This window comes from Athene noctua, chromosome 8 (assembly GCF_965140245.1).
Source record: "Athene noctua chromosome 8, bAthNoc1.hap1.1, whole genome shotgun sequence".
Lineage (NCBI taxonomy): Eukaryota > Metazoa > Chordata > Aves > Strigiformes > Strigidae > Athene > Athene noctua.
Genome location: NC_134044.1, coordinates 26,060,419 through 26,088,318, shown reverse-complemented (window position 1 = coordinate 26,088,318; position 27,900 = coordinate 26,060,419). Strand labels below are relative to the sequence as shown.

Below are 27,900 nucleotides of genomic sequence, written 5' to 3'. Positions count from 1 at the left end.
TCCCAGAAGACAGTGGTCAGAGAGGAGTCCAGGGCGTGTGGAGCCCACTCGAGTTCTGCTTGCCAAGAGTAGGAACAAGGTACCGGGTGTAGGTGGGAGCAGTCGGAGCACAAGATTCAGCTGCTGAAATAATATCAGTATCTCTTAGTTGATTTGAAACCAATCAAGTGTTCAGCCCATGTTTTAGTATTCAGGAGTCTGTGGCATTGACTGCTCGCAGAATGATGCTAGAGGAAGAGATTCAGCATATTTCCTGAATCGCTCACTTTACTAATTTTTCTTTACAAATTCAGCTCTGATTAACCTATGGCACCCTTTTTAACTGCACATTTATTTGTGGCTCATAAGAACGATAACTTAAGCAGAGCTTGCACTTCAGTTCAAGAGCAGAACGCTAACGGTGCTGTCAGTATTCATTTAAAAGCTTTTATGCTATGAAATAAATCATGACATTCCACATTATAATTTACAGGTGTGGGGGGATTACACAATGGCTACAGATGTATTTTACTAAAAATGATTGAAAGATCTGTCAGATGAAAACAGCATTTTGAAATACATGAACCTGCTGATTATGACATTCTCTCTGCATTTCAAGGAATTTTCCTGTTCAAAGAAATGTCCAGTGATTTCCTTTTTAGCTCCATTATTGAAGATTTCCCATGTTAAAAAGTAGCTCCCAGTTACAGCAAAATGGAGATCACAGGAGTATAATTTTTAACTGGTAAGAACAAGTTATGATTATAACCTCATTGTTCTATCATAATTGCTGTTCATTCCTTCTTGCTAATAACTTCATGATGAGAATTGCAGTGCCCACAATAAGCTGTAAAATTCCCTGTTCTTTGCACCAAACTCAAAGTTTAATAATATTCATATTATTATAAAATAAAAAGTATTGTGAGAATATCTTTACTCAACAGAAGGGAATCCAGTACACTGCACAACCCTGTCTCTGCCCATCAATGTTTGGATGGACAATCTTTGCTGATAGATTATAGGAACTTGCTGCTACTGAAACAAAGCTGAAAATTTCCATAGAATCCTCCGTCCTATCATCTTTAGGAATTCCTCAAAACTTTGCCCTTTCATCTTCTGGTACCAGTCAATCATCTCTTCTTCAGTATGATCCAGTTTTGAGCACCTCAGTGGTGTCGGTGAGGTCTCAAGGTGTGCCCTCAAAGGGCTTGGGCCACACACATCTTCAGGGCAAACCTCTATCTTGTGCGTCTACTTTGTCAAACACCTCTGCCCGTATCTATAAGCTCCAGTCAGGGAAGATCATTTTGTAAAATGTGAGGTTCTTTGCCAAATATTCCAGAAAGAAGCTAACTCCTTTTCTACACATTTTTTTAATGTTTGCAGGAGCAAGTCTTACGGCAATTAAGAAATAAAATTATTTGAATTGCTTCCAGAGAATAAATGCAAGAGAGAAGAGGAAAAAAACCCCACCAAACAAACAACCCCCCAAAACCCCACAACCCTGTGTTTAAACTTTGGTGTAAACAGAATTTGTTTCATTATTTCAGTTATATTTTTTCTTTGCCTATGCCCTAAAGTTGTAAGCTGGACTCTTTCTACTCTGTGATAGCGGTACAGCAGCTCATTTATAGTTAATTATTTTAAGATATGTCTTTAAGGCAGTAAAACTTCTTTTCTCATTAACTCAGAAACCAGAGTGCCTTCGAGGACTCAATCTCCAGTAAAGCTTCTTCCATGTTCTCCCTTTACACATACACGTGCTCTCCTTGAAGTTCATGAGCCTTATTTAACCTTGTGCTCAGTGGAAGTTGCTTGGTATTATTCATTGTTGCTAAGATCAAGTTCTTCCCCCATTGGGTATTGTATGTCTATAACTGTCAAAATGTTTAATTCTCAAGACTCATTTACAGCAAGCATACTAGATTTAACATAGGAGTGAAGAGGGTTTTAGAGGAGTTTATTCACTCATCATTTCTGTATATTTCATGTTCATCTTCAACAACTTTAGAAAGTTAATTTGATTCAGATGGAAAATACAGCAACATGAACACAGTTCTGTTAATCATAATAAACACACAGACATTACTATTCTCATTAATATGATCAATATAGCCTGAAATGCAACACTAGTTCACTGCATATTTATTAATATTCACATAACATTACTTCTACAGATAGTTTATCATACACACAAAAATGTAATACATCACCTAACGTTGTTTTTTTTTGTTTGTTTGGTGAGCATTCATGATATAAAGTACCTGTACAATATTCACTTTATTTTTCTGAGTGAGCTCTGAATAGTGTTTTCACTCTGCTGTGGTATCACATTTAACAGAGAGGTTCTTTTGTTCTGTTAAGTTATATTTTGATATAGTCCACAATGAAAAATTTTCTCTGATAAGTCTCCTGAAAACAGTTTTAGGCATCATTTACCTTCCTAATGAGTGTTGTAAACACTAAGTGTACCACCTGCCAGCTTAGAATGTCCCAAGCTTTTCCCGAATTCCTATTTAGATGCTCTATTTGTAAATGGATCAGGTTAACGTGTTGGGTGTTTCTCTAGAGGAAAAGAAAAACAAAACCCACATCATTTTAGCTGTCTAACGCAGATGAATTATACCAACCCAAACTCACTAAGAGATTCACAGGCTGAAACACAATTTTACTTCCAGTCCCCAGTAGCCCCTTCCTCCAGACAGAAAAATATTTGTTCTGCCTGGCTGAAGCTATTCACAGAGATATTGCTCCCCGAGAGGAAGCATATGCTAATTTCACCTGAGCAGTGTGTTATTGCTCTTAATTGTCTCTTCAGTTGCAGCTGGCTTTCCTCTGACCTGCTCTGAGAGCTCCTTTGCCTACAGCTCACCCCGGAGAGGGTTTCCCCTTCCTCCCGGGCGTGCAGGGCCACGGGCCGGTGGCCCCTCGGTGCTCAGCCTCCTCCAGTCCCCACAGAAGCAGCAACCCCGCCGCTCGCAGGCACTTCGAAGGCAATTCCTTCCTCTGTGCCTTCTGCAGGCTGGCATTCTGCTGCCGTGTGTCTTGTTAGCCGAACGGGTTGCCCACTGAGATTAATGAAAAGTTATGATAATGCCGCTGCACCCTCCGCTTCCGCCGCGCTGGAAGGGTTGAAATCCAAGGGAGACCTGCTCCTCCTTGGTGTGACTTTATTGACTTCACTCCGGGTGTAACCACTAATGCTTATTTTCAATTTGGCCCCCTTTTCTTTCGAAACAGCTGGTTCAAAGGGAGGAGAGAGTGAATGTGAATCATTTTTATTAGCTTTTATGGTTCCTTGTAGCTGTCAGGCCGCACTGGCAATCAGCTGTTTTTCATGGGATGGTGTTTTACCATGTGTTACCATGGGCACAAGATAACAGGGAGGGGAAACGGCCTTTGAGCAAATGCAGCAGCAACAATGCCCCCGTCCTTGCAGATTTTCTACAATTGCATGACAAAGCCTTTAAGAATTATGGAAATAGTCAGTTTAGCATCAAATAAGGAGCGTACTGTAAATGTTTCACCCCTAGGGTAGCTCTGGGAATGAGGGATGGTGCAGCACATGCCATCCAAAGGAGCCGGGGAACTCGCACAGCTCTACCGAGGTGGCTTCAGAGCAGCCACGTGAAGGCTGCTGCAGCTCAGCGTGGTTTCCAGGCCAGCAAACTGGTATAAAACCTGACAGGACTGAATGTAATTAATCATGTCTTTGTGCTTGTAGAAATACATGATGAACTGCTTTTTCTGTAGCATTGTAAATTTTGGTTGTGTTGTCTCCTAATACGTTTTCTGCCAGGTGAAAGGGAGCGAGATAGCACAGGGTAGAGAAATCCAAGGTTCAGGAACAATGAACAAGAAGACATCAGCGAGGCTATAGGATTAACAGTTGATCTCAGAGAGTTAGAGGCTAGAACCAGAGTTATGTGGTTCACAATGGAAGTAAAGATGCCAAACTATCAACTGGCACCACAGGTTAAGCTGTCACTGTGCCACCAGTAAACACACCTGCTTGCTTTAATGAAGCTACAGGTAGATTAAAAAAAAAATGATAGTATGGTAAGGGCTCCTGGATAACATCGTCATGTGATAGGTCTCCATCAAAGCTCTGATCTCCAAATCTTTGGTCCTTCGAGGGACAGGCTAGGCCAGCCTCTTGTCCTTCTTCTGGCAGTATGGCTAAAGCCTCTGTCCCTCCTGCTCATGCCTCGATCAAAAAATGATCCTGTTGACTTTAGGGGAGCCACAGTAGGGATATCCTATGCTTTGAGGAAAGGCCACAAGATTTGTATCCTAAAAATTAATCTCAGTTTTACCATTGCTTTATTAGTTGTGTTGTGTAGGACACGTCCATTAATCATGCTGGCACTAAACATACCAAATCAAAATATATTTATTTATCTAATCCAAATGGATGAAATGTGGGGGTTTATGTTGTTGGGTTTTTTTTCCCCCAGCCTGGAATAAAATAGTTTTTTGTTTTCCCTCTTCTCCCCTTGGACAGGAGGCTACTCCTAATTAGCCAGAGAGCTGACAAGGAGCACCAGGCACGCCGTGCTGCCTCGGCCCCTGGAGCAGCGCACTGCAGAGGGGTGGGAAGTGTTTGCGGCATTAGGCAGGCAAATGCATCCAGATGTCTGACATAATTTCTAAAGGCCACAATGCACCATATTTATGCCTGTGTTCATTTTCTCGTTGCAACACAACGACTGCCAGGTTAACAGCAATTTTAGGCTGTGGTGTGGTCCCCAGGGGGCTGACAGAGCAGCGGCAGTGTGTGTTTGTATAAGGCTTTGCTCACGTGTTACGACTGGGAGCTTAAAAGATACTCTCCAGCCCAGTCCTATTAAAAAGAAGAACAGATTTTATTGTTAAGTACTGGTGGAATCTTCTCAAACCCTCAAACAATTTGGCTTAATGCTGTTTTCTTCATACCGGGCTATTAGTTTCAGATGACTCACTGTTAAGTAGACACTGGAGAGGGCAGTGAGGTTGAAGACTCAAAGTCCTTAACCTGAGGAGCAGTCCTAGCTATTGGAACCTGTTCTGGAAACTTTCCTTAGAAAGGTTAGCAAGGGAAAAGATGAAGAAATATCTGTAACACCTGTAAAAAAAACCCCTGTTAACTGTACAAACATCCCCAGAGGCTCTAATTACTGTATAAGCTTTCTGTCCAGAGATTGAGACCTGTATAAATCTGAAAGGCTCTCACTGTGTGAATACATGGATTGCTCTGATGCAATATCACCATCAATTGGGTCCACCTATGTATGATTCAGTATAATGAATTTATTCTTAGATTTTTAAAATTCAGAACATTTTCCCAAGTCAGCTAATTATCTACCATCTACTAAAATGATTTGATGGACTCCTTGGATGAAATCTTTACATTATGCCAAAATATTTTACATTAAATTGTACGCTTTGAGGCTTTTCTTATTAGAAACTGCGAAAGCAAAGGCAAGATGACAGGGGCATTTTTCTGTCCATTATCCAAAGTTTATGAATCAGCCCATTTAGAACAACAAGACAAGGGGAAATGTCAACCCTAAATAAGTGAATTGGAAAGGTGACACGCTATCACTTCACCAGTACATATATTACTTTTGATGTCACTACTGCTACTAGTTAGTGGTCTTTATACACGATGCTGCATAACAAATTACTTGCTTGTTTTTATTTAATTGGGACACCTCTTCAGAGTATTCCTTAATATCAGCTACTCACTAACCATCCTATCTATTGAAGTGATGTGGACCCTCTGTACACATGCATTGCCACACTTAATATTTTATTTTAAAATATTCTCTTAAGGTCTTTATCCTCTTAGACTAATGGGAAAGATGGCAGCTATCGAATCTATCAGCTGGAAAGGGTGAGTGGTGCCATTTATAATAGCCAAGTTCTAAAAACTACCGTACTGAAAGGTGACATCCCAGACAGGGCTATTGTCAGCCTGTGCAATACTGGGTGATTGGAAAGCATCCATGATTATCTGTTTTATACACTAAGCTTCCCTACAGCCTTGTGGCAAAAATTGCAAAAATCACTGGTTCTGTTTCTGTGATGCTTGAGCCTTACTCAGATTCCCGCTGTAACGAATGAAAGGACTCGTAAGATTGAGTCTGAGAGACCTTGCAGATTGGAATCCTTCAAATTACTTTTCCTCCGCAGCTGTTTATGGGAAGTTCATTATAATCTGTTGTGCTCAGTTCTCACTCACAGATCACATACAAGAGTTCATAATCTAGTGACTGTAAAGTGCCCCTGAGCCACAGCAAAAGGAAACTGCTTTGCAAGTTATATTGTAGGTAAATATTATTTCTTCTGCTGATCCTTGAAGAAACCTGTAGGATCCAGCTGGCATACTTTTTAACTGACAGAAACTGGAGAAGGACCTTTGCAGCTAGGCTTTCTTACATCTTCACAGACTAAAAAAAGCTCAGGATATTCCTTCCAGATTCCAGCTTGGTGACAGCTTAAATGTCTTAAACTATAAATTCTCGTGGTATGTGCTATTACAACCAATATCGGTTTCAGGAAATGAAGCAACAAGCTGTTGCTTCTTTTTTGGTCTTATTGTGTTCTGCTCAAAACAGCCTCAATGAAGCACCCATCAAGTTGAAATGATTCTTGCTTGTGAATGTCTTGGTGAATTCCTGCTATATATAAGGGATTGGCAAGGTAGGTCTTAAGGTATTGGCCATAAATAATATAGTATTTGAGAAATTTAGATCCAGGATGTTCTGCCTCAGCTCTTTGGGCATGCTTGCAATGCATTTAGGAGCTCAGTGCCTCAAATCCTTGGCTCCTGGACTAGGCTGCTCTGGTATCAGGGGTAATAATGAGCTGGGTCAGCTGAGGCAGGGCTAATGAGCCCTTCAGACCCTGTCTGTGCATGCCTAACCTCCTGGGCCCATGCTGGCACTCCGGCACGTAGGTCTGCTCTGCTCTGAAAATGTTTCAGCAAAGCTTGGTGCTATTTCAGCAACCCGCCCCAAACACCACCATCTTTATAGCATGGGGTGGGGTGTGATCATTATACGAGGTCTGGAACATCAGTCCGACCATTCTGTCTAAGAGTAGAAACTTGAAAGCAAGTTAAAATATCCTTTCCCGGGCAACTGGTAAAGTTAAACGTGACGAGATCTTTCTCTAAATTTATCTTTAATTGATAATGAAGATCCACCCTGATTTAAATGAGAGCAATGTTGTCCCAATATCCTCTGGGTCCTGCAGAGTGAGGACCATCAGACCTTTGTCTCCTGTCCTCTCAGTGAGTCTATGCTACTCCTAAAGCCCTGACAGTCAGAGATCCTCAGTATCTCGGATGGTACATCCCAAATACATGCATGTTCTGCACTGCTTTGAAGAGGGTGTAAAGAAGAGACTGAGACCGTGCTGAATCTCACAGTTTTCTCATCAAAGACTATTATTTCTGGCCAAAGAAAAGAAAGCAGCTCTGAAAATCGAAAGAGTCTATGATGCTGGAAGCTGCCACAGTGAGAAGAGTGATTGGCAAGAGGAAAAAGAAGAAGAATAAAACCAACAGCGAATAATCTTCAACCTCATGGTATAACTTCAAGAAGACAGAAGATTTGAAGCTAAATTGACTTCAGGGAAATGGATGAAATTTTGACATTAATCTAGAGATAATTTTAAAATTTAAAATTTTAAATTTAAAGATGTTTTATCCTGTCTTGTTTTAAGAAATAATTATCACTCAGTGTGATGCTCACAGTCATGCTAAGCTGAAAGTGAGAAGTGTCTAATATAAAATACCTAAAACATAAAGTTTTAGTCATTTACATATTTAGATTATGTATTGTGATAAAGCAGTAAAGTATTTTATTCTTTCTGCTTAACATGACTTGCATCTGATACATTATTTTGCATGGCATTTGAAGACCAGTCCAGCACTTTTTGAGGTGAATCAACTTACTGGTTAGGGGCTGATCCAAATCCAAACAAATGGAACAGGCTGACTGACTTCAAAAGCTTTGGATCAGGTCCCAGCTGGAGAAATACCTGTAGCTGTTTACAAAAGCAGCTTCTCTCCTCCTGGACAGAATTCACAATGATGATTTCACACCTTCTCCGGGACTCCAGGTTCTGGTGTGAATATTCACAGTTCGTATTTATGTCTCCTTTGAATAGACATAAGAGAGGCAACACTATGGCTTAGTCCTTCTCTATTCTAAAGGAACATTTTTTACTTTTTTTTTTTTTTTTAAATGTTCCTGTAAAGTGTTTTGTAAGATCCTTATGCCCTTTCATATGGTATCAATTTTAACTTTCAAGGACCACTTCTCAAAGCTGTTATTTTTTTTACACTCCTAGCTGCAGCAAGAAATCAAATGAAACTACAGTTTTTAATCTTACTTGCAGAGGTTGAAGAGGGCTATTTGGAAATGGAAGAAGGTGCTGAACCCTGTTGAGACCTTGAAGGAGGAAGTACCTTCCATAGAAGGTAAGTAAAAGAATAAGTAGACAGGAAGGCACATGGCCCTTGCCCTTTTACTCATCCTCTGAAACTGTCTTATCTCCTCTACAAACTCACTTCTCCTTCTCATGACCTGGAAAAACTTGAACTTACATAGTAACCAGAATTGCTCCCTGGAAGAAGTCTGAAGAGAGTGTCTAAAGGGAGAGAAAAATGTTTTTATTGCCATGGAACTATTAATACTGTGGTTTAAATTCCCAGAGGCTTTGGTAAAATTTGTCAGCACAGTTGGTTGTGCGAAAGAGTGAGTACTGCACTCATATGTATATGATTGCTGTTTCCATCTCTTGCTTTCTCTCCCATTAATAGAGTTCATCCCAGACACTCAGAAATTGTTAGATAAATGGATTCAGTGCTTTCCTTATCTCAAGACCAAATTTTCAATACCGACTGTGTAGTAAATACTATACTAGGATATGATATTTGAGATTTGTTTTCTGTAATTGCCCTAATCATGATTTCTTTTCAAGATGGATGCTCCACATAGCCCTACACCAACTAATATCATCTAGATTCATTGTGTCCTGACAGATTTCATCATAGTAGCTTTTTTCTTGATATTTTGCACTACTGCCACTGTTTTATTTCTGTGAATGGTAGGAAGAGCATGAGTCACAAACTTTAACTACCATATAATCTAGGCCAAATTGAGAAGTCCTATAAATAAAAACATTAGGTAGCTTTCAGTAGCATGTATATGTGTTATTGCTTCATCTGAAACAGAACCACTGATACTTCATGATGGGAAATGTAAATAAGAAGCTATATTGTTCATAACAACACTCCAAATATATTTAAAAATAAAATAAATTTTTAAAAAAGATTAATTTCTTATATCTGGTATAAATCCATTGTCAATTTGACATTTACAAGTGGAAATGTAACTTTCTTTGATAAACACATTCAAATTATGTCCCAACATCACAACATCCTCTGAGCCTGATTTGAACTACACCAAGAGGGAGATCTCCAAGTACCAACATGTGGATTGAGAGGCATGAGAGGCATGTGCACAAGAAGAAATAGCGTGTAAAGAGGGCAGGATACCTGAGCCTATTCAAAGTCCTTCTTTTTCAAAATTGAGGGGGCTTTTGTAGAAATTATAGCATGCAGACTACTTCATAACTAGGATAAACCAACTGCTAAACCTCTAATCTTTTCCAGTTGTAAAGAAAATTCACTCAGAGGCTACTCCTTGAGAACACCGTGGTGAATAACGTTCAGGAGAGGCAGATATTTAAAACTTCATTAGTTAAAATAAAATCACAGTGTTTGAACAGCGGTTCCAGTAGAGAAAGCATCTCTCTGGTGTAAATTTGAGGCAACACTCTGTAGAGTTTGTATCGTATGAAATTAGGAAGTTGTCTTATGTTCCCTCAAGGAAAGGTAGGGAACACAGATGGTGGCCAGAGATGCCTTGGAAAGCAGACGATGGCGGGTTTTAGTTTTACATCTGCGTTAGCCTATAATTGTGTAACATCAGTAACTGTAAGCATGAAATGCCTGATTTCCACTTGTGCAGCTTCTAGATTTGTGGGGACATAATCTCACAAATCCTGTGACTAAATTGCTAACTACATTTACCCACAACGGACTTCTCTTGCAGCTGATTGAAAAAAAATTAAACACATACTGAGCTACCTTCAAAAATGTGGTGTTAGGTAACCTCTGCTGCTCCTCATTTCCTCTTTTCTCCCCTTTGCCACTTCCCTGAAACAAGCCAATCTCTTGCGTTAGGGAGGAAATTAAAATGTGTACTGAAAGGTTTCCATTCTTCGTGTGAAATTTCTCAGTAGGACTTCAGATTAGTGTTCCAGAACCACCTGGAAAAATGGGGTTTGCAGACCTTTTAAACTTCAATTTCTGTCTTTTGATGATGAAACAAGGACTAAGCTGCAGAAAATCAGCACAGAAGAAGAGTGCCCCTAAAAAGAGGATTAACTGGGGGTGAACGCTAATTAGAATTTCACAGTGACTTTTGCAACCATGTGTTTACACGCCTGTAAAAGTTATGATATAGGGAAAGTAATCCCTAATCCTAGATTATCTCTGAAGTGTATTGCTCTTATATGCGAACCTGCCTTACACAGAAGTTCATGCATGCATTTCCTTCATTTCACTGTTCACGAACCCTTTCACCCCCCAAAATGGTTAGCAAATGTCTCTGACATTTTCTTCTCTTATCTTTCCATCTCTTTCTGTGCTCTCTCTCTTCTTTATGTCTTTTCTTGTTCACCTAGCCTCTTGGTTAGCATTTCCCCTTCTTGTTTTCCCACCTTCCTTAGTCATGTACTTTCCATCAAACAGTGAATTATTTCCATCCAGGCTTCTTATTCCCACTCCCAAATTTGAGGTAGCGATCATACGGTGATTTTATTTCAACTCTTGGAACAGTTGAAACCTTGAACAGTCTTCATTCGTCTCCTTTCCCCAAAACATATCCATGTAGGCTCTCTGCCAGGTTCTGGGCACAGCAGGGAAGCATGTCCAGTACAAGGCTCTTCTACCTGTCTCTCTTGCAAGAATAGGAAAAGCCACATCCAAGCCATTTCCCTCTTCTTTTACAGGGTCAGCCAAAGGCAGGATAGCTCTACAAAAACTCACCTCAAAGAGATCCACTTTATCATGGATTTTTTTGTGCCTGCGCATGCATGTTTTTATGTCTTTGCCTTTGTCTGCAGACATGGGGAGTTCACCTTGCTCAGTCCCAGGAACATGAATTATCCCTTGTGGGTTTGATCCTGCAGCCTTTGACAACTCTATAAGAGTGTACCCTTTTCTATAAAGCACTGCCAGTGTTATATTCAAGGCAAACCTTTGCATCATAGTTATAGAGTTTAGTTTTATGTCTCATTCAATTACTCCTACAATATTTGGACATTTCCTTAATAGATGTTCTCATCACATGTTTGAAAATAATAGTTTGACTCATCTGTTGTAGGGAACAAAATCTGTATGGACAGGATTGCATTTGCTGCACATATGGAAAGTAACAAGACATCTTCTTGTAATTTTGCAATATTTGCAGTAATATTAAGCCAATTTGAACCATTTGAATCTCAGACCTATTTTCAAAAGATGACTGAATCAAATACTCCTGGTTTCAATTTTGAAATTCAATGACAGCTTGTCAGCTTGCAAGCCAGAAAGAGAGAGATGACTGCCAAATGAGAGTGTCTAGTTACTGATTTTTTCCATGATGCACTATTTCCAAATAGATTGCTAAAAAGGTGTTTCCATTACTGCTTCTGAATATAACAGTAAGTATGGACCCTGGAAAGATGATGAGTCACTTTTAAAAACCACAAACCAAAAGTGAAGTTGGAGAAATAGGAGTAAGTTTCCTAAGATCTGATCCTTTTTTTTTTTTTTTTTTTTTTTTTTTTTTTCATGATTCTGATTTCCATGATTTTTTTCAGGGCTCAGAGGCGATTCCAGTAAAAGACAGTGAGCACAAGAATGCATGTATCCTTCGGGGTCAATTTTAAAGCTTTTTTTTTTATTTTTTTCCCTAACATGGGAAGGGGAAGACTTTCCTTTCCATATATACTTTTGTACTTTTAGAAACCTCTCTCATGCCTCATTTATACTTGTTTTTTTACCTCGCAGCCAGAAATCTCATGTTCTGGATTCTTGACCTGATCCAGTCAAATCACTAGTTAATATGACAAATTACTTATTCTAGGTAAATGTGAGATGCCAGAAGCAGCAAGCTCAGGGAAAGGCTCCTCTTGGTCCCACTGAGCTGTAGCTCCAGTGCGTTTGAAGACCCTGTGAGGAGCAGCACCAGGGCTCAGCTGAGTAGCTGACAGGCACCTGCTTCTGTCCCTGTGAATGTGCACTACTCTCAGAAAGAAATACAACCCACAGCAAATTTCTTACCATGAAATGACTGTATGGTACATAAAACTTCCTAGTTTCTGAAGTATTAGAAAATTAAAGGTGGTTGGAGTTATTTTCTTTTTTTCTTTTCTTTTTTTTTCTTTTTTTCCCCCCAGTATATTCATTCCCTTCCATACATAGAGTATATAGGTCCCCAGTTCAAGCTGCTGTCTGGACTCTATATGAGGCTGTTGTTTCTGTTCTCACTGTTCTGAAACTACTCTCTATAAACATGTTGTGATAAGTTGGTAACAAAAGCACTGAAATTTATTATATGTCTACCAGTGGAACATCAGGGAAAGGCAATAATAACCAGGCAAAGTGCTTCAGAGCTTTAGTGGGACAATCAAAGCCTCACAAATTCCCCTAAAACATGGGAGGAAATATTTCAAAGGCTTCACTTTATAGAAAAAGCTGCAAAGATTTGTTTCAGCAGTTGTAAAATTGGCAGTGAGACAAGTTTTGCTGGTTGCCTTTTATCTGAAACGTTTTTCACAAAGCCTTAAAAATATTATCTTTGTATGTTCCACTATATTCTTATTTGAGTTTTCATCTCATCTGATTTGTCTGTCTTCTTGTCACTATACGTCACTCATGTCTAAAGAATACAGTTACCAAATCTAATGAATAAAGTAACGCAAAAGGCATAACCTAGCAACCACTGATTTGGGATGCCATATATTTTTTCATGATAAATAAAACTTCCTCTTACTAGAGTTAGCAGAGCATTCTGCTGCTTATGATTGATAGTACCTGTTACTGTCACTTGCTTACTTTCAAAAGCTTTCCGAAGAATAACAAAAGTGCAGCAGAGAAATGAATTTTAAAAGTGTTTAAAATGAGAAATTCAAATTCTTTCATCATGGTTGTCACATAAAGGGTTCCAGAAAGCATTCAGAAGGCCACTGAAATCTAACATAATATTGTTAAAATGAACTTATACACAAACATAATCATACTGAGCCTCATCCAACCCCTTCCATATGATATCACACTATGGTTTGCTGCTGAATACGATTTGGCCACATCTCTTTGCCTTTGTCTAATTTTGATGATGTCTGGAATTTTATCAAATTATTTTAAGGCCAGCGTTGATATTCAACTGCCAACGTTTTTAAATACAAGACTCAGCTGGGGAGACTCTAGGTCAGGGTAAATGGAGGATTTTAAAATCAAAATGTAGATCGAGAACATTGATTTTGGAATCTGTTCTTTCTTATAACCAAAATATTTTATTACACTTGATATATTCAGATGGCAGCAGTAATAACCCTCTTTCTCCCCTCACTGGTAGAACAGAGATTCTTTGAGGGTGTGATGAAAATGTTATTTCAAGGCTCAACTACATGCAAAAAAAGTATTTTATGAAATGATGCTAATAGCACTAGGAACAGCTGGGATGCTTGGTCCACCTTACTTGATACCAAAAGTTCTGTCATTAAAAACTGTAGTGATAATGAAACCCCAGAAGTGTTCACGTGATGGAAAAAAAAAAAATGCCACAGCTCAAAGCTTTTGTCTTGCAATCCCAGGAATTTATTGGCAGTTTATTAATAGTTACCTTTCTCTGCACCTTAAAGGACATCAGTATCCAACTCAAGACTGACTTCACAGATGGAAGTAGGCCAAAGGGCTGATCCTAAACATCACTACCAGGAACCTTATGGGCCTCCCAGTCTGTGCTTTCTTCAAGGCGCTCCATGTTAACTGCTTGAACAGTCAGACCCATTAGGTAGTTTCTTTTATTCATTCTTTTCAGCCTACGTGATATGAAGTAACATTATTTATATGGGTAAATACTGCAGCCAGTGATTAGCAGCCTGTCCCTACATGCAGTAACAGAGGTAGTTACGGTATCCATAGTTCCCAGGGGTTCCCACGCCGCTGAATCCTATTCTGGGTAATGAATCTGCAGGGAATTGCATGACTGAAAAGCAGTGGCTTATTGTCAAAGAAGACTACTTCAGCAGGGTCTTCACAGAAGCTACAGACCATGTAAATATATGGCAGATTCCTAAAAATGACACTATTCCCCTGGGTACTCAGATATTATTGGTGTGTAACGCCAGCATCTAACTTCAAGCCTCACAGGCAAAATGTCTGTTCCTGTCTCCTACTGAATCCTCTATGTTACCCATTTCTCACTCACATTCAAACCCAGAAAATCTTTAACCCTGTTAATTTTCCAGCAAAAATGGTCAGTTATCACTGATATTTATTTTTAGCAAGGATGTGAAATAAGAAGTGCCTAGAGAATTGGCAAATTACATGAGCTATTGATGGGGGTGGTGGTTGAGTGGGAAGCTCTTGGGCTGGCTGACAGTCTCCTTTTGTTTACTAGAGAAATGTAAAAATCAAGAATTTCACATATACTCTTGGGATCCTTTGAAGGAGTCACTTCTCTTTTTCTCCCTAACATCTTTTCTTTTGTTCTTACATGACATTAGATATTTCTCAGAACTGGAAAATACTATTACCAGGCGTTTGGACCTTTGATTTTTCATATCACCATTTCTATTCCTAGTACTCATGTGAGAATGAAAACCAGAGATCAGTAAGGTCAACGTATGGGCTTGGAGACCCCTCTTGAGAAACGCAGAGCGACAGGCTGTGGTGCCAGCGGTGACATGGAGCACGCTGCTCCACGGGCAGTGAGCTGAGTCACCTCTCAGACCCTCCAAACCAGAAAGTAACAGGAGAAAACCCCTTTCTTTCAGCTTTTGTTGGCTCTACCTTATCTTTTTTCCTCTGCAGGCTGCTCTTCCCTCCCTTGTGCTTTTGTACATCTGCACATTAGAATATTAGGTCAAACACCCTCACTAAAAATTGCGCTGTACACTATTTTTGATTTTCATCTTTTTGCTTGATTTTCTTGTCATCTACTGGAGACATCAATGATGAGGTAATTTTCCCCTCAGATATTTGCCCTTTGATTGTGTCAGAGTTTACGAGAAACATTATGTCAAATGGGGCTTCCCCAGATCTTTACAAATGTTTACAGCGTGCTCAAAAGTGCCAGGAAAACAAGGCTCAGCTATTTCAGAATTATTAACAATTTTAATTATTTTTCCACTTATCGTACACCGTGTACTATTTGCTACAGAGCCTTAGGGGTCTTGTGTTTTGTTTTGATGATGGAAGTGTCACATAATGATTTAATACTGACCTGATCTTTTAGTGTTACATAAATTGCATGATTATATTGTTTACCCTGATAGTGATGGTTTGGATACTTGTGGTTGAAGCAGAGGGAGGGATTATTTGCTGTTTGCTGTGGAAACCACTTGCAATTCAATCTGTAGGCTAATCTAATTATAGTGCGAATGATAATCAGACTAGATGATGGGACTGTCTTCTATAAACATAAACCTGAATGTACCTTATGTTGTCTAATTTTAGCTAGCTACAGTGACAGGGACAGTGTACTCTACTCTGCACAGCAGATTATTGAGATTTTATATATATATATATATACACACATAAAAATTATATACATATATACATAATAATTAAATATATATAATACAGTGGAAACTAAGAGTTCACAGAAATGTAAATATTGCTCTGCAAAATCTAATATAGATCTGAATTTCTCTTTTCTTACTAAGAAATAGTTCTGTTTAATAGAAAGATCTGCTATCTCTGGTATAAGATTCTGACTGCAGGCTCCTGTACGGGAGGTTGTAAAGCTGCAGGATGTAATAAGAAACCTTCACCCAGTTTACTCTCCACTAAGGGCCTAATGACACCAGCTTCAAAGCAATGTTGTCCTAACATGTCTTCAGGATGCACGAATTGTTACCAGGCTTTACCTGACCTCATTGTGAAGACTTCATCCTGGCAATCTATCAGATGCATTTTTGGCACTAATATATCAACCGCAAGCTCAATTCCAGGATGTACATGCCTGCTGAATGCTTTCCTCTGTGCTGTGGTCTTTCACACCAAATTCATATGGAGTGGTGTCATCAGGCTCTGAGTAAAGAGGGAAGCAGGAAGAGCTCATAGATTAAATTTTAGACTAAATTTTACAAGAATAAAACCTGCGTTAAACATTATGCATGGATGAGTATAGCTATCTGTGTAGTCATTTTCTGAGTTTTAATCTGTTCATCACTTACGGTGAAAAAAAATTACAGGCTCCATCATATAAAGGGGATAGAAGTTGTTTATGTAATTAATATTCCTGTGTATCAAGGCAAACAAGGCAAACAGTCAATCACACCTATTGATGAGCAAATCTGTTAAAAAAAAATAAAAATAATGCACATAAAAATAAGCTGTGAGTCCACCTTAGAGTGTGACACGAAGGGACCAGGCAGGGCTCAGGTGGTGGCAGAGTGCCCGGCAGGCACCCAACAGCCCCTGGCATAACACCACGGTCAAGGTAAATATTATTTTCCTTGGATGAGTAAACAGGGGAATATCAGGTTGAACTAGAGGGGATGGATGACAGCGGTAATTAGGGCTCTTTGGAGAGGGCAGTGTTTAATTCCAACAGGAAAAGCTCCAACAAGGTGTTGATGAATCACAGTTTTGGAGAAGATGCATAATTATTATTTAAGGACTTGAAAAAATGGATTACAGTGAAATCCTCAGGAGCATAACCTCTTTTATTTAAAAAAAAAAAAAAAAAAAAAAAGATTAAGAGTTATTTGAATAGATATTAGAACTATCTCTATATGGAACACAAAGCATAAAGTAAAGCTTAGAAATTGTCAAACAAAATAGAGCCTCTAGAAATGGAGGAGGAGAACAGGCAAAACGCAAAACCTCCTTTTATAACTGTAAACATTTTAAGTGTAATTAAGCTTTAGAACAACTTCCAACTTTTGTTCTGGACTTTCCATCACTGGAAATATGTAAGTCCCACCTGCGTTTCGTGTTATGTAGAAGGTTTTATGAACTAAATGAGCACAGTGGTCTCCTCTGATTTCTAATCTATTAAGAGAAATAATTAGATCCTTTTCCAAAGTTGATTTCTGTCTTTACAAACCCACATATCCTTCACAAACCAAAAGAAGAGTCCACCATGGAAGTAAAATTAAAGCAGGATTTAAAAATTTTAGTTATTTAAACATTTCTGAAGTGTGAATGAAGTGTTTGATTCTATGTTTTCATTAGTACAGATTTTGATATACATAATTTTCTCAGGAGAGAGCACAAAACTGGGCTTCAGCAAAGACAAGAAACCTGCTATCCCATCAGGCTTGCAGCCCTGAGACTAATCATACATAACTGTGGCAGCAGCTGGTTTTCTTACCACGCTGAAATGTTTTAATTTCAGACTGAATATTGCAGTGAGAGAACCCCACAACCCTGCCGTGCAGCACAAGGGCTGTCTCACTTCTCTTGGACTCCAGCTAAATAGACTGAATGAGGGGTTGTGTTTAATCCATTTCAAACATCTAAATGAAATATGTTTATTTGCTTCTTATACGGACTAGGACATATTTCACTTAAAGATGAGTCTAATGGAAATAGCAAGTGATTTGTCATTGGCTCCAGTGAAACCCAGGGTTATACTTACGGTACACATGGGAAGATAGGCTTTCTGAAAAGAGCAGCCTGCAATCCCAATCACTTCATCATGTGAACATAATATACCTCCATATTATACACCTGCATGTTCTGAGAAAATTACATCTTAGAGGAAATTGGGCTTTTTGCTCCTACTTCTACTGTTGGAAGTCTTTCCCAGAATCTGAAATATTTTGTTTCTAAAACTTGAAACCGTTACCTTCCTTTGTGACAGCTGATGTCATAGCAAAAAAAAAAAAAAAAAAAAAGTTTTGCATTTGCTTTTATGGGTGGATACACATTGTTTCCTTAAGTTCATCCAATACAGTGAGTTACACAACAGTTTATTTTACTAAGACAATGATTTTATCAGAACTAAAATAGGAATTCTGGATAGCCAAACAATCCTTCCTTATCATTCTGATCGGGCTTCAAATCACCACCAAAAGTTAAGCTTTTTCCACCTGTGAAACTATAAGCAAAGACCAATCAAACCAACTTCCACAGTAAACTTACCCGGTTTTCGCAAAAGTTGCCCAGTATCTCAACATGGACCGGCTTAAAATTTCTTCAGCTTTGGTGTAATTCACTCTTCTCTCTAGGGGCAATCCGAACACGAACTCGATCTCATAACCATGCATTACTCCCATCCACTCTGGCCAAGGGAGCTTTGAGGATCGGTGTTCAAAGAAATAAAAGAATGCGTTGTGTCCTAATTGTGCAAACTTTTTAGTGAATTCCACTGCAGGACATATGATATTGTAGTCACCAATAACATCATCCATGGCATCACGGTAATGTTCTGGCTTTTGCTCATTTTCCCAATCTGTGTACTGAAAAATGATTGATTCTATTGCAAGCTGGCTTGCTTCTGGGAAGGACACAGTTAAAGCTGCTTCAAATTGTGTTTTATTGATCAAGCTATCACTATCCTTGCTGAAGCCAGGGACTCCATATACTAGAAATGCTGATCCTTCATCTTTATTAACACCGACTAAGATCTGTGTTTGTTTGAAAAGGCCATTCTCAATCAACGTTTCTGGCATGTCTGAGAGAAAATCACCATCCACAGTTGGACAAAAATATATTCGTAAAATAGAGTCATATGTTACAGCAAAAATTTCATTCTCCAGTATATCCTTTGGGTCCTTGTCTTGGAGGCAGAGAATTAGCTCTGTCTCATTGCTGGTGGGACACTGGAGTTGTTTAGCTAAAGCCACCGTTCTGTTTCTGGCTTCAGATGCTGTTACTGCAGCCCAAGGGGCATTTGCAGCTCCACTTTGCATGATGGCTCTTGTGAATAAAGGATGGCTTTTAGGAGAAAGGATATGGTAGCTGACAGAAGCGGAGCCAGCGCTCTCTCCAAATATAGTCACACTCTTTGGATTGCCTCCAAAGGCTGCTATGTTCTCCTGGACCCACTGAAGTGCCAGTCTTTGATCAAATAAACCTGCATTTCCAGGAGCTTCCTGGTTTCCTGGCAAAGCCAAAAATCCTAATGCACCAGTCCTGTAGTTCATGGAAACTACAATGACTCTTTCTACCCTGGCCAGAAACTTGCCATCATAGACCGGTAGGGAAGACGACCCAGTCTCAAAGCCACCACCATATATCCACACCATGACGGTTGCGTTCTTGGGTTTAGGAGAAGGAATCCATACATTAAGGTATAAGCAGTCTTCACTTAGGTGAGTTTTTGGATTCCACATCTCTGATCCAGGAAATCCGGGGTAAGTTGTGTCTAGAAGCTGGTAACAAGAGTTTGCATGTTTTGTGGCATCCCAGACATCTGACCACTTCTCACGAGGTTCTGGTTTTTGAAATCTCAGTCTACCAATGGGTGGCTGTCCATAAGGTATTCCAAGGAAGGCTGTCACAGTCCCCCCCAGTACCTGCAGGTTCATCCCTCTGACTCTGCCTTTCGTGGTTGTAATGATGTTATCTTCAGCCATTACCTTCCTGATGAACATATACAGGAGAAGCCACATAAAAAATCTGGTATAGAGACTCGCACCATTTGTCCAAATCATGATATCTGAAACACAGGAAAAAAGAAATTCAGAATTAGTATTGCAATGTGTTAGTACCGGAGGCAAAATAGTTTATTCAAAAAGGGTGTAGGTCATCCTAAGGGCATTGAAAATAAGATGGTGCTACCACACAAAGCTCAGCAGTCTTTAACCATAAGTTCTTGTTAGTTTGTTTTGTTGGAAAGATTGTGTTTAGTGTTTGGTACAGTGCTGCAGAAAAACTCTAACTAAAAAAATTAAAAAAGCATAGAACTAAAGAGCCAGACCAGGGAAGGTAAAGTCATATAAGCAGACACTGACTACTTCAGTTAGCAGAGGACTTAACCACTTGCATTTCCACTGGCAGGATGAACAGGACATTTTATGATCCAAGACAGAAAATGCCATGCCCGACTAGCCGTTATTCTGTTAGAGGTTACTATGGCAATTTGTATTCTCAAATCAATAAAGAGTGATAACAAACATCACTAGACACAAATTTTTCCACACATAAACACGCATCCCATGAACACTGAAAAGGAACTTGAAGCCAAGTTTTAATCCAAGGATCTCCAGGTCCACGTAAGTTTTGAACTTGTGTCACGGTAGATGCCTGGACAAAACCACTGAGGTGGCATTGCTGTAAACTCCTACTCAGATGCCTTGGGATCTGAAGGTGTTTTAACAAGTGAAGTACATGAAGAACCTCTAAGCTGGCTGTCAGTTTGTCAGCTCCTGTGGGCGACTGTGTACAGAGATATGCAAAGACCTAAATGAAACATTTCTTTCAAGATCTTTTTTCTCTAAAGCAACATAATCAAGTTTATAACCATCGTGAGAAGCAGTAATACTACTACTACTACTTAGAATGAAGATTAAAATGCTAAAAGGCTAAGGAATTTTTAATATATGAAGGTGGTACCTAATAATTTAAGTATGGCCTGGAGAACTTTTCAAAGTGATAATTAATGTTATAGCTAAGGGTATAGATTTTTGATTATGTACCATATTTAAGGATACTGAAGTCCTATTTACCCCAACCTTTTCAAATGCTATAAAAACTCCAGTATCTTCCCCTTGAAAGTGAAAGTCAGAAAAAAAGACTATTTGCGTAAACCCATTTCTATAGCTTACATACTTGAAAATGCTTAACAAAGCTTCCTTCTATTTTTTTGCCTGTTGCGCTGTTGTACATGGTGTACTCTGTCCTGCCACTTTAAACAGGCCATTCTTTGTTAATAAGAAGCACTTGTGTCCTTAAAAGGAATGAGGCTAATTTCTGTGGAAACTACAGCTGTGGGCTAATCTGAGCTCCTCCTTCTTGTTTACATATTCTTGGAAATCAACTAAGAATACACAGGGGGGAAAAAGAGGAAGATTTTGGGCAGAGGTTCCTAACTTTGAGAGAGCATCAAAGGAGGAGAGAAGAATCTTCAGAGACAATATTTTTAGCATTCATCTAAACAGAAAACGGATGAATTTTGAAAACATAAGTATTTATTATTTTGTCTTTTTATTAAAAAAAAAAAAAAAATTGGTGAATGGGAGCGATAGATTTCAGAGTTGGTCTAACACTCTCCACCTTCAGCTGCAAATGTCCCCACATATGCCAAGCTTTAGAGATGTGAGCTGGACGACTCGCATGGTCCAGCAGCTCCTGAGGAGTTTGGGTAAGCAGAGGCTCTCTCCAGCAGCCTGCAGCACCCACTCAGGAAGCTCACATCATTTAGTGGCATTTAACTCCCACTCCATGTGCCAGCCTTTTTTTTTTTTTTTTTTTCCTACTCATTCCTGTAATAAAATCTTGTAAGAGCTGGGTGAGAAAAGGTATGTAAAGATTAGCTTAGGGCTGAATTCTTTCATGCTATCTCACAGTCAACCAAGGCAACTGGGGTGGCTGTGAGAAATGTTAATAGGAGGGCTCTAGCTGGGTATTTTTGCACGCAGTGCACAGCACTGTGAGATGGGAGAAGTAATTTCTCTACGTCTGTTGTTTCACTGACACCATCTCTCTTCACATACTCACTTCTAACTTGTCACCCAGGACTGAACCACAACAACAAGCTGGAAATAATAAGAGATTTCAAACATTGTCATGATGAAGGACAGAAAATAACACCAAGAACAGGGAGAGACATTAAAGTTCTTAAAGCTTTTAATATCTAAATAGTAATTAAAATTAATTCCCTTCCGTACTTTCCTGTTAATTAAAAAGGAATGGGATGGGAAGGGAGGAAAACACTGCAAAACACAGAAGCATAACTTTTGACCCTGAGAAATTGCAGACGAGAATTTTAGGAAGAAAAAGACTAACAAAAAATTTGTGCCTGTACATTTTTAATTAGCTCTGCAAAAGGCCGGGTGTCATTTTAAAGAAAAAGTTTGAAAAAGATCAAGCTTGAAAACCACAGAAGTTTTGTTCTACTGAACGTGAGGACTTGTCTAGTCTCGAGTTACTCTGCTAATATTAACAGAAGTAGCAAGTGAGAAAGTGTTATTATTACACCTTGAATGTATGGCAAATATTACATTTAATAAGGTTTTTAATGCTGCATTAAAACAAACTGAACAACGTAAAGCAAACTGAGCAAAACAAACATTACTTGATTATTGCTGTGAGAACAAAAGGGTCAGAAGATTGCTTTAGCTCATCAACCTTAACTGAACAGAGATATATCATGTAATGTATTTGCATACTTTAAAAAGCTGCTTCTGTAGTAGTTTCCTCCAGCAAAAGTTAAACAGACTAACTTTTGTATTCTTGTTCAGCAAGGCAACACAATTTATTTCAATGACTATTTCCTCTCCTTGCAAATCTTTGCCCAGCCAAAAAATCTATACACAAGACTTTATAATCACTGTTTAAATAGAAAAGATGGTTGAATTAATAAGTGATTTCTAGCTCAGCTTAATTTACTTAGCCCAGGATCCCTTGAATAATACCAAGGTCTGATACACACGCCTGCTTACTCGTTCCATTTGCAGAGCAGAGTGAGTTTTCCCAAGAGAGCAACAAATGGGCAGAGCATAACATTTTAAAAGATCACAATCCCCGTGCAAATCAAGCTGAACTGTAAATTATCCTGGCAGACAGAGACGGGTAAATAGAGAATCACTTACCCCACTTCTATTACAAGAACTACAAAGTTTTTAAGAGTCAGGATCTTTGAATACTTCAGGGAAAATGCAGGATGCAGCTGCTGCTTTAAGCCTGTAAATTGGACAGTACTGACATTATAATCAACTGTTTCTGACACAAAGCTCGCGAGAGTTGGCAGCAGCAACTTGATCTGCAGGCAGCCGTTCCTTACTATCTGACATCTGCTCAAAGGCTAATGGTATAGTTGTAGAAATGCTACAGAGAGAAACTCATTTTGGAGAAAATCAGGCATGAGCTTTTTATAGGAAAGGGAAGACGTGGTAATTTGGTTTTAGCACAGGGCAACTATTTTATAATCTAAAAAGATAAACAGAATGATAAATATAATAAAATCAAAATCCTGCCTCTCTTTCCTTAATCTTGCTTAGAGCACCGATCTCACCTGTACTTTTTTTGCTATTGTACAGCTCAAGTTTACCACCATTTTAAAATACCTCAAACTTTTATTCTCACTGTAAGATGAGTAGTTATTATTGGGTTTAAGCAACCGTGGCAGATAAAAAAAGGAGTGCTCTCTGCACAGACATGTCAACAACTGGCAAGCATCAGTTGTATTCCTTGATTCATGGCCATCTGTAGGCTATGGCAGAAATGTGCGTTGTCCTCTTCTGATGTTAGGGTTAAAAGTGGTACCCATATGGTGTCACACGCTGCTTTCTCTCTCTTAAGCTTCAAATAGGAAGTCACCCATGCTGCTCAGCACACCTGATACCCTCCTTCTGCCTGAACCTCCTAAGCATCACTTCCACCAGAATTCCGTACTGCAGGTGCAAAGCCAGTCTAAGCTGCAGGGCAGAGCTGTAGCACAGCTGGGATCACGTCCCACAGTGAGGGGGGGGATACTTAAATTGCAAATATATTGAGGTACAGATAAAAGCATAATAGAGAAGAGGGATGGAGAAGATAAATAAATAACATACACCCCCCCTTACAAAATGTCTTGTCAAACCCATATCCCTGAGCCACCGTGTGAAACCAGAAAACCACCCCTTGGAGGTGGGGCTGCATCTTCTCTCCAGCAGCATCTTCTCTCTAGCTCTGCTCTGAAAAAAAGCAACTTTTCCACAATTTAAGGTTTTCTTCTACTGAGAGCCTTCGCTTCCCCCGTTAGAGCTGAAGACAATTACTTTCCCTCTGTTTAATAATCAAACTACAGCTCTGTTTCAATTACACAAAAGCAATATTTGGCAATGCATAGAACAGGAATAAAGCAGAAATAAAAAGTTAAGTATGAAGTTTATAGACCTTAACATGGAGACTACAAATGATTTTTAAAAGCTAGCATGTGAAATAGTGTTTGAATAGAGAGAAAGTCAAGAAAACATGGTCTACCTTTTACAATCCACCTTCAAGATCAGACACTCAATAGGTATATTGCAGGGATGTGTCCACTGGAGAGAATACGTCCCAGTCTAAACTTAAGCCAGGTTATAAATATAACCTATATAAACATTTAGCATGAAAGTGTCCGAGATTAGTTGGGAATTCAGGATTCTTAGCCAAGGTTGTTATCTCAGTAATGTAAATAGAAATATTTAATAACAAAACCTGATTAAGTCAGAATCAACTCTAGTGTCAATTCCTACTGATCAAAACTTTTCAAGTGCAGTTCCCTGCAGGAAGCGCTAAGTTGTGCTCTTTAAATTAGGGCAGCTTGCAGTGTTCTCTGATGTGCACACTCACTGACGTTCTCTAGTGCCTTTTCAACCCATTTGGCAACATGGCCAGGTGACACACATTTGCTGTGACATCAAACGAATGAGTCATAAGCCCCAAACCTTGTTAGAGGCCGCTTTTAAATAAGGTATTTCTGATGCTTATGACAAATCATTGTATTCTCAACCCTCGTCACTGCCTTGAGCAGTCGAGAAACAGCAGGAGACTCAAACACTAAAAATGCTGTTTCTGGCTTCATTTATTTTCCAGCATTGGCCATGTTGCCCTACATCTGCTGTCACCACCGCTCCCTGCCCATCTCCTCACCCCTCTCTGCTCCCCTTTACAGCGCCCGCAGCACCTGCAGCAGCCTCCTGCTCCAAGGCAGACACAGTTAAATGCAAAATGCAGAGCATTTCTATGGACTCTGGCAAGGTGACCGTGGGATAAGTGAATCAGCTGTCTCCAACTGTTTCTTGGGCAGTAGGAAACACTGAGTTCAGCCTTGGAATTAACCGGATGTCTTCAGGGAAGAGGGGCATTAGGACAGACTAGACTGTTCTATTTCTCAACTATAATACCTTAGTCTAATGTTAGACTATTATGCTGTACTTTTCAAGAAAACTAAGCCCTCTTCTATATTTTTTCCTTTAATTAAAAAATTAACATATAAATTAAAGTTTCACAACTGTGTGCTGTGAGAGGAAACACTTATTTTAGTTATAACTTAGCTTAGTAAAAATACCTGAGTGAAAAATAGAGATTAAATACATTTAATGCCTCTAGTAATTCTCTGTAGAGTGGTAAGTTTCTCAGTTTTCCTTTGGGAACTTGAAAGGAAAGGAGGTACAAACCAGCAGATAGAACACAATATATATATATGTGTGTGTATGTATATATATATGAGCCATTATATATACATGGATATATATATATATATATGTACACTGGTACTTTTAAATATCTCTATCCATCGATCAACTTATCTATAATGCTGGGGTTTTTCTGAGGTTATGTAAATTTTTATTCTTAAATATAAATTATAAATATATCAATTATAAATATATCAATATATCAATATAAATTATAAATATATAAATATATTTATATAAAATATATAAATATTCTTAAAAATATAAATATTTATATTCTTAAAAATCATCACCAAAGATAAAATTGTCTTTTCATTATTTAATGTGTACATATGAAACAGATGTCACACCGACATAAGAATTTTGATATACGAGAGATGTCCAAGTCTCTTAAGAAATTAAAGCAAAGGCCAGCTCTAGGAAAGATGAACATTTAGTAGGCTAAGAAGCTTAGAGAATTCAAACACTATGTATTATTGAAATATCAAACATTTTTGTTATGATTTAGTTCGTTATTAAACTGCCCCTCAGGATATTATTACCTAGGCATATGCAGACGTTTACACTTATGATTATCCTAAATTACACACATTCTGTGTTATTTTCAGGACTTACCTAAGAGTGCTGAAAGATCTATGAGAGAGAGAACTGTTCGTAAAAAGATGTATCTGGTATTTCTAGTGGAAAACACATGCTTCTCTCCCAGGGTGTCCTCTGAGCTTTCAAGGTCTACTTGTACGTGAAGAGTCCATTCACTAGGTTTGATCCTGCCCTTCCAAGCCATCTACAGCCTCAAAAAGAGCACCCGAGCTCCTGAAAGGACAGCTGGGCTGGAAAGCTTTGCAAATGTCACTTAGAAGTAAAGGTAAGAAGTGTGTGCATGTGTGAGGAAATATTTACATGCTAATAGTGTGTAAAAGTAGGAAACATTCTTATTTTTTTTTAATTGCTGAGAGGAAAATCCAAAGGCAAATTATAGCTAAACTGTCTGAAATGCCTTTTGTATGAATATATGGGGAGGGTTTTTTTAAACTCCAGCCTTGCTGTGCTCCCTCAGGGGGGGCTTGGCTGTCTCTGATCCCTGGCTGAGTTTTCACGCTGAGCATCTGTGTGACCTTGGCTCGAACCTCTGAGAAAACCGCTATGTTGTGAGAAAAAGCTGTGAGGAAAACAAGTAAACTCAAGCTGTACGAGATACAAAAGGTGAAACTGCTGACAGGGGTAAGATATCCGAGATGGGGACAGTTAGCAGCTCAAGGACTCCGAGGGAAAAACACCGAAGCTGCAAGCTGTGAAATCTTCAGGTAAAAAACACAGAAGATGGGAGCTCAGCAGCAGCAAGGAACTACTGATGCTCGGCTTTGGGGCTTTCATTCATGTAATTCTACTGCGCATATTAGGAAATAAATCATTGCCTTTGCTTTTGAGTATACCCTGCTTGCAGAGCATCTTTCCATGCCCAAATACGGTGACCCTGGAAGGTTACACCTTTCTCTTCTTTCTGTACTTTTTCTGCCAATGTCACACTTGGTGTTGCACACACCACCTGTGCATACCCATGAATGTACAACCGGCACACCCTAATTAAACCTGGGGAGAGCTGAAGCGTTGCTAAAGGTCACACCAGTTTGAAATTCTGTTTTCATTGTGGTTATTCAAAGAAGCCTCCCTCCAGGAGCTTCCAGGACTAGCAGAATTTCCCACCAACAGATCTGAAGGGTAATTTGATAATATTAGGAATGGTGTCTTAGATACATACCATGAAAATGGATACCAATTTATTAAGTATACAGAAGACACTAACACTCATATAAGCCATTAAGCATGATTATATTTTCCTCTTATTGGTTCAATTATGATCTGCTGTACCTTTTTCCTTATTACTCTAATTATAGGTTGGTATAATTTCCTCTTTATTAGCACAATTATGGTCTGTAGTTTTATAAAATTTTTTGAGAAATCAAAGCCAATGAGAAAATATAACCAGTTAAAAGATTAAGTTATTATTATGATTTCTTTTGAATGTTCACTTACTCTTAATTCCTTATGGTACTCTTATATAACTCAGTATTTTGTCTCATCTAGGGATCAGATTCAATAAAGAAAATAAAAAATGATTAATGTATACCCAGTATGTCTTGCATGACATTATTATAGCCTGGTGTTTAGCTTGTAAGGAAACAGGCAAAATTGGAGTGTCAAGTGAAATCTTGTGTGAGCTTGATAAAGCTAATTAAATTATAAGTTATAGGTTTCACAGATTTCTGCAGAAGATTAATTAATTGACAATATAACTGTTTTCCATTTTGGTTTCCTTTT

At 38.9% G+C, this 27,900-nt stretch overlaps 1 protein-coding gene across 5 annotated transcripts in view; it reads right to left on the bottom strand.

Moving 5' to 3' along the window:
* BCHE (butyrylcholinesterase) overlaps window positions 1-27,900 on the bottom strand; it is a 53,784-nt gene that overhangs the window by 10,370 nt on the left and 15,514 nt on the right. The window contains exons 1-3 of one of the 5 annotated variants that reach the window (XM_074911713.1): window positions 23,014-23,126; window positions 18,401-19,919; window positions 16,215-16,339 (exon numbers count right to left, since the gene is read on the bottom strand). In XM_074911713.1, coding sequence (XP_074767814.1) covers window positions 16,333-16,339; window positions 18,401-19,914 — 1,521 coding nt within the window. In that variant the 5' untranslated portion in view covers window positions 19,915-19,919; window positions 23,014-23,126 and the 3' untranslated portion in view covers window positions 16,215-16,332. Of the gene's footprint in view, window positions 1-16,214; window positions 16,340-18,400; window positions 19,920-22,810; window positions 22,833-22,853; window positions 22,873-23,013; window positions 23,127-27,900 lie in introns of those variants that run through there. The other 4 variants (XM_074911711.1, XM_074911710.1, XM_074911714.1 and 1 more) reach the window with 4 other exon arrangements.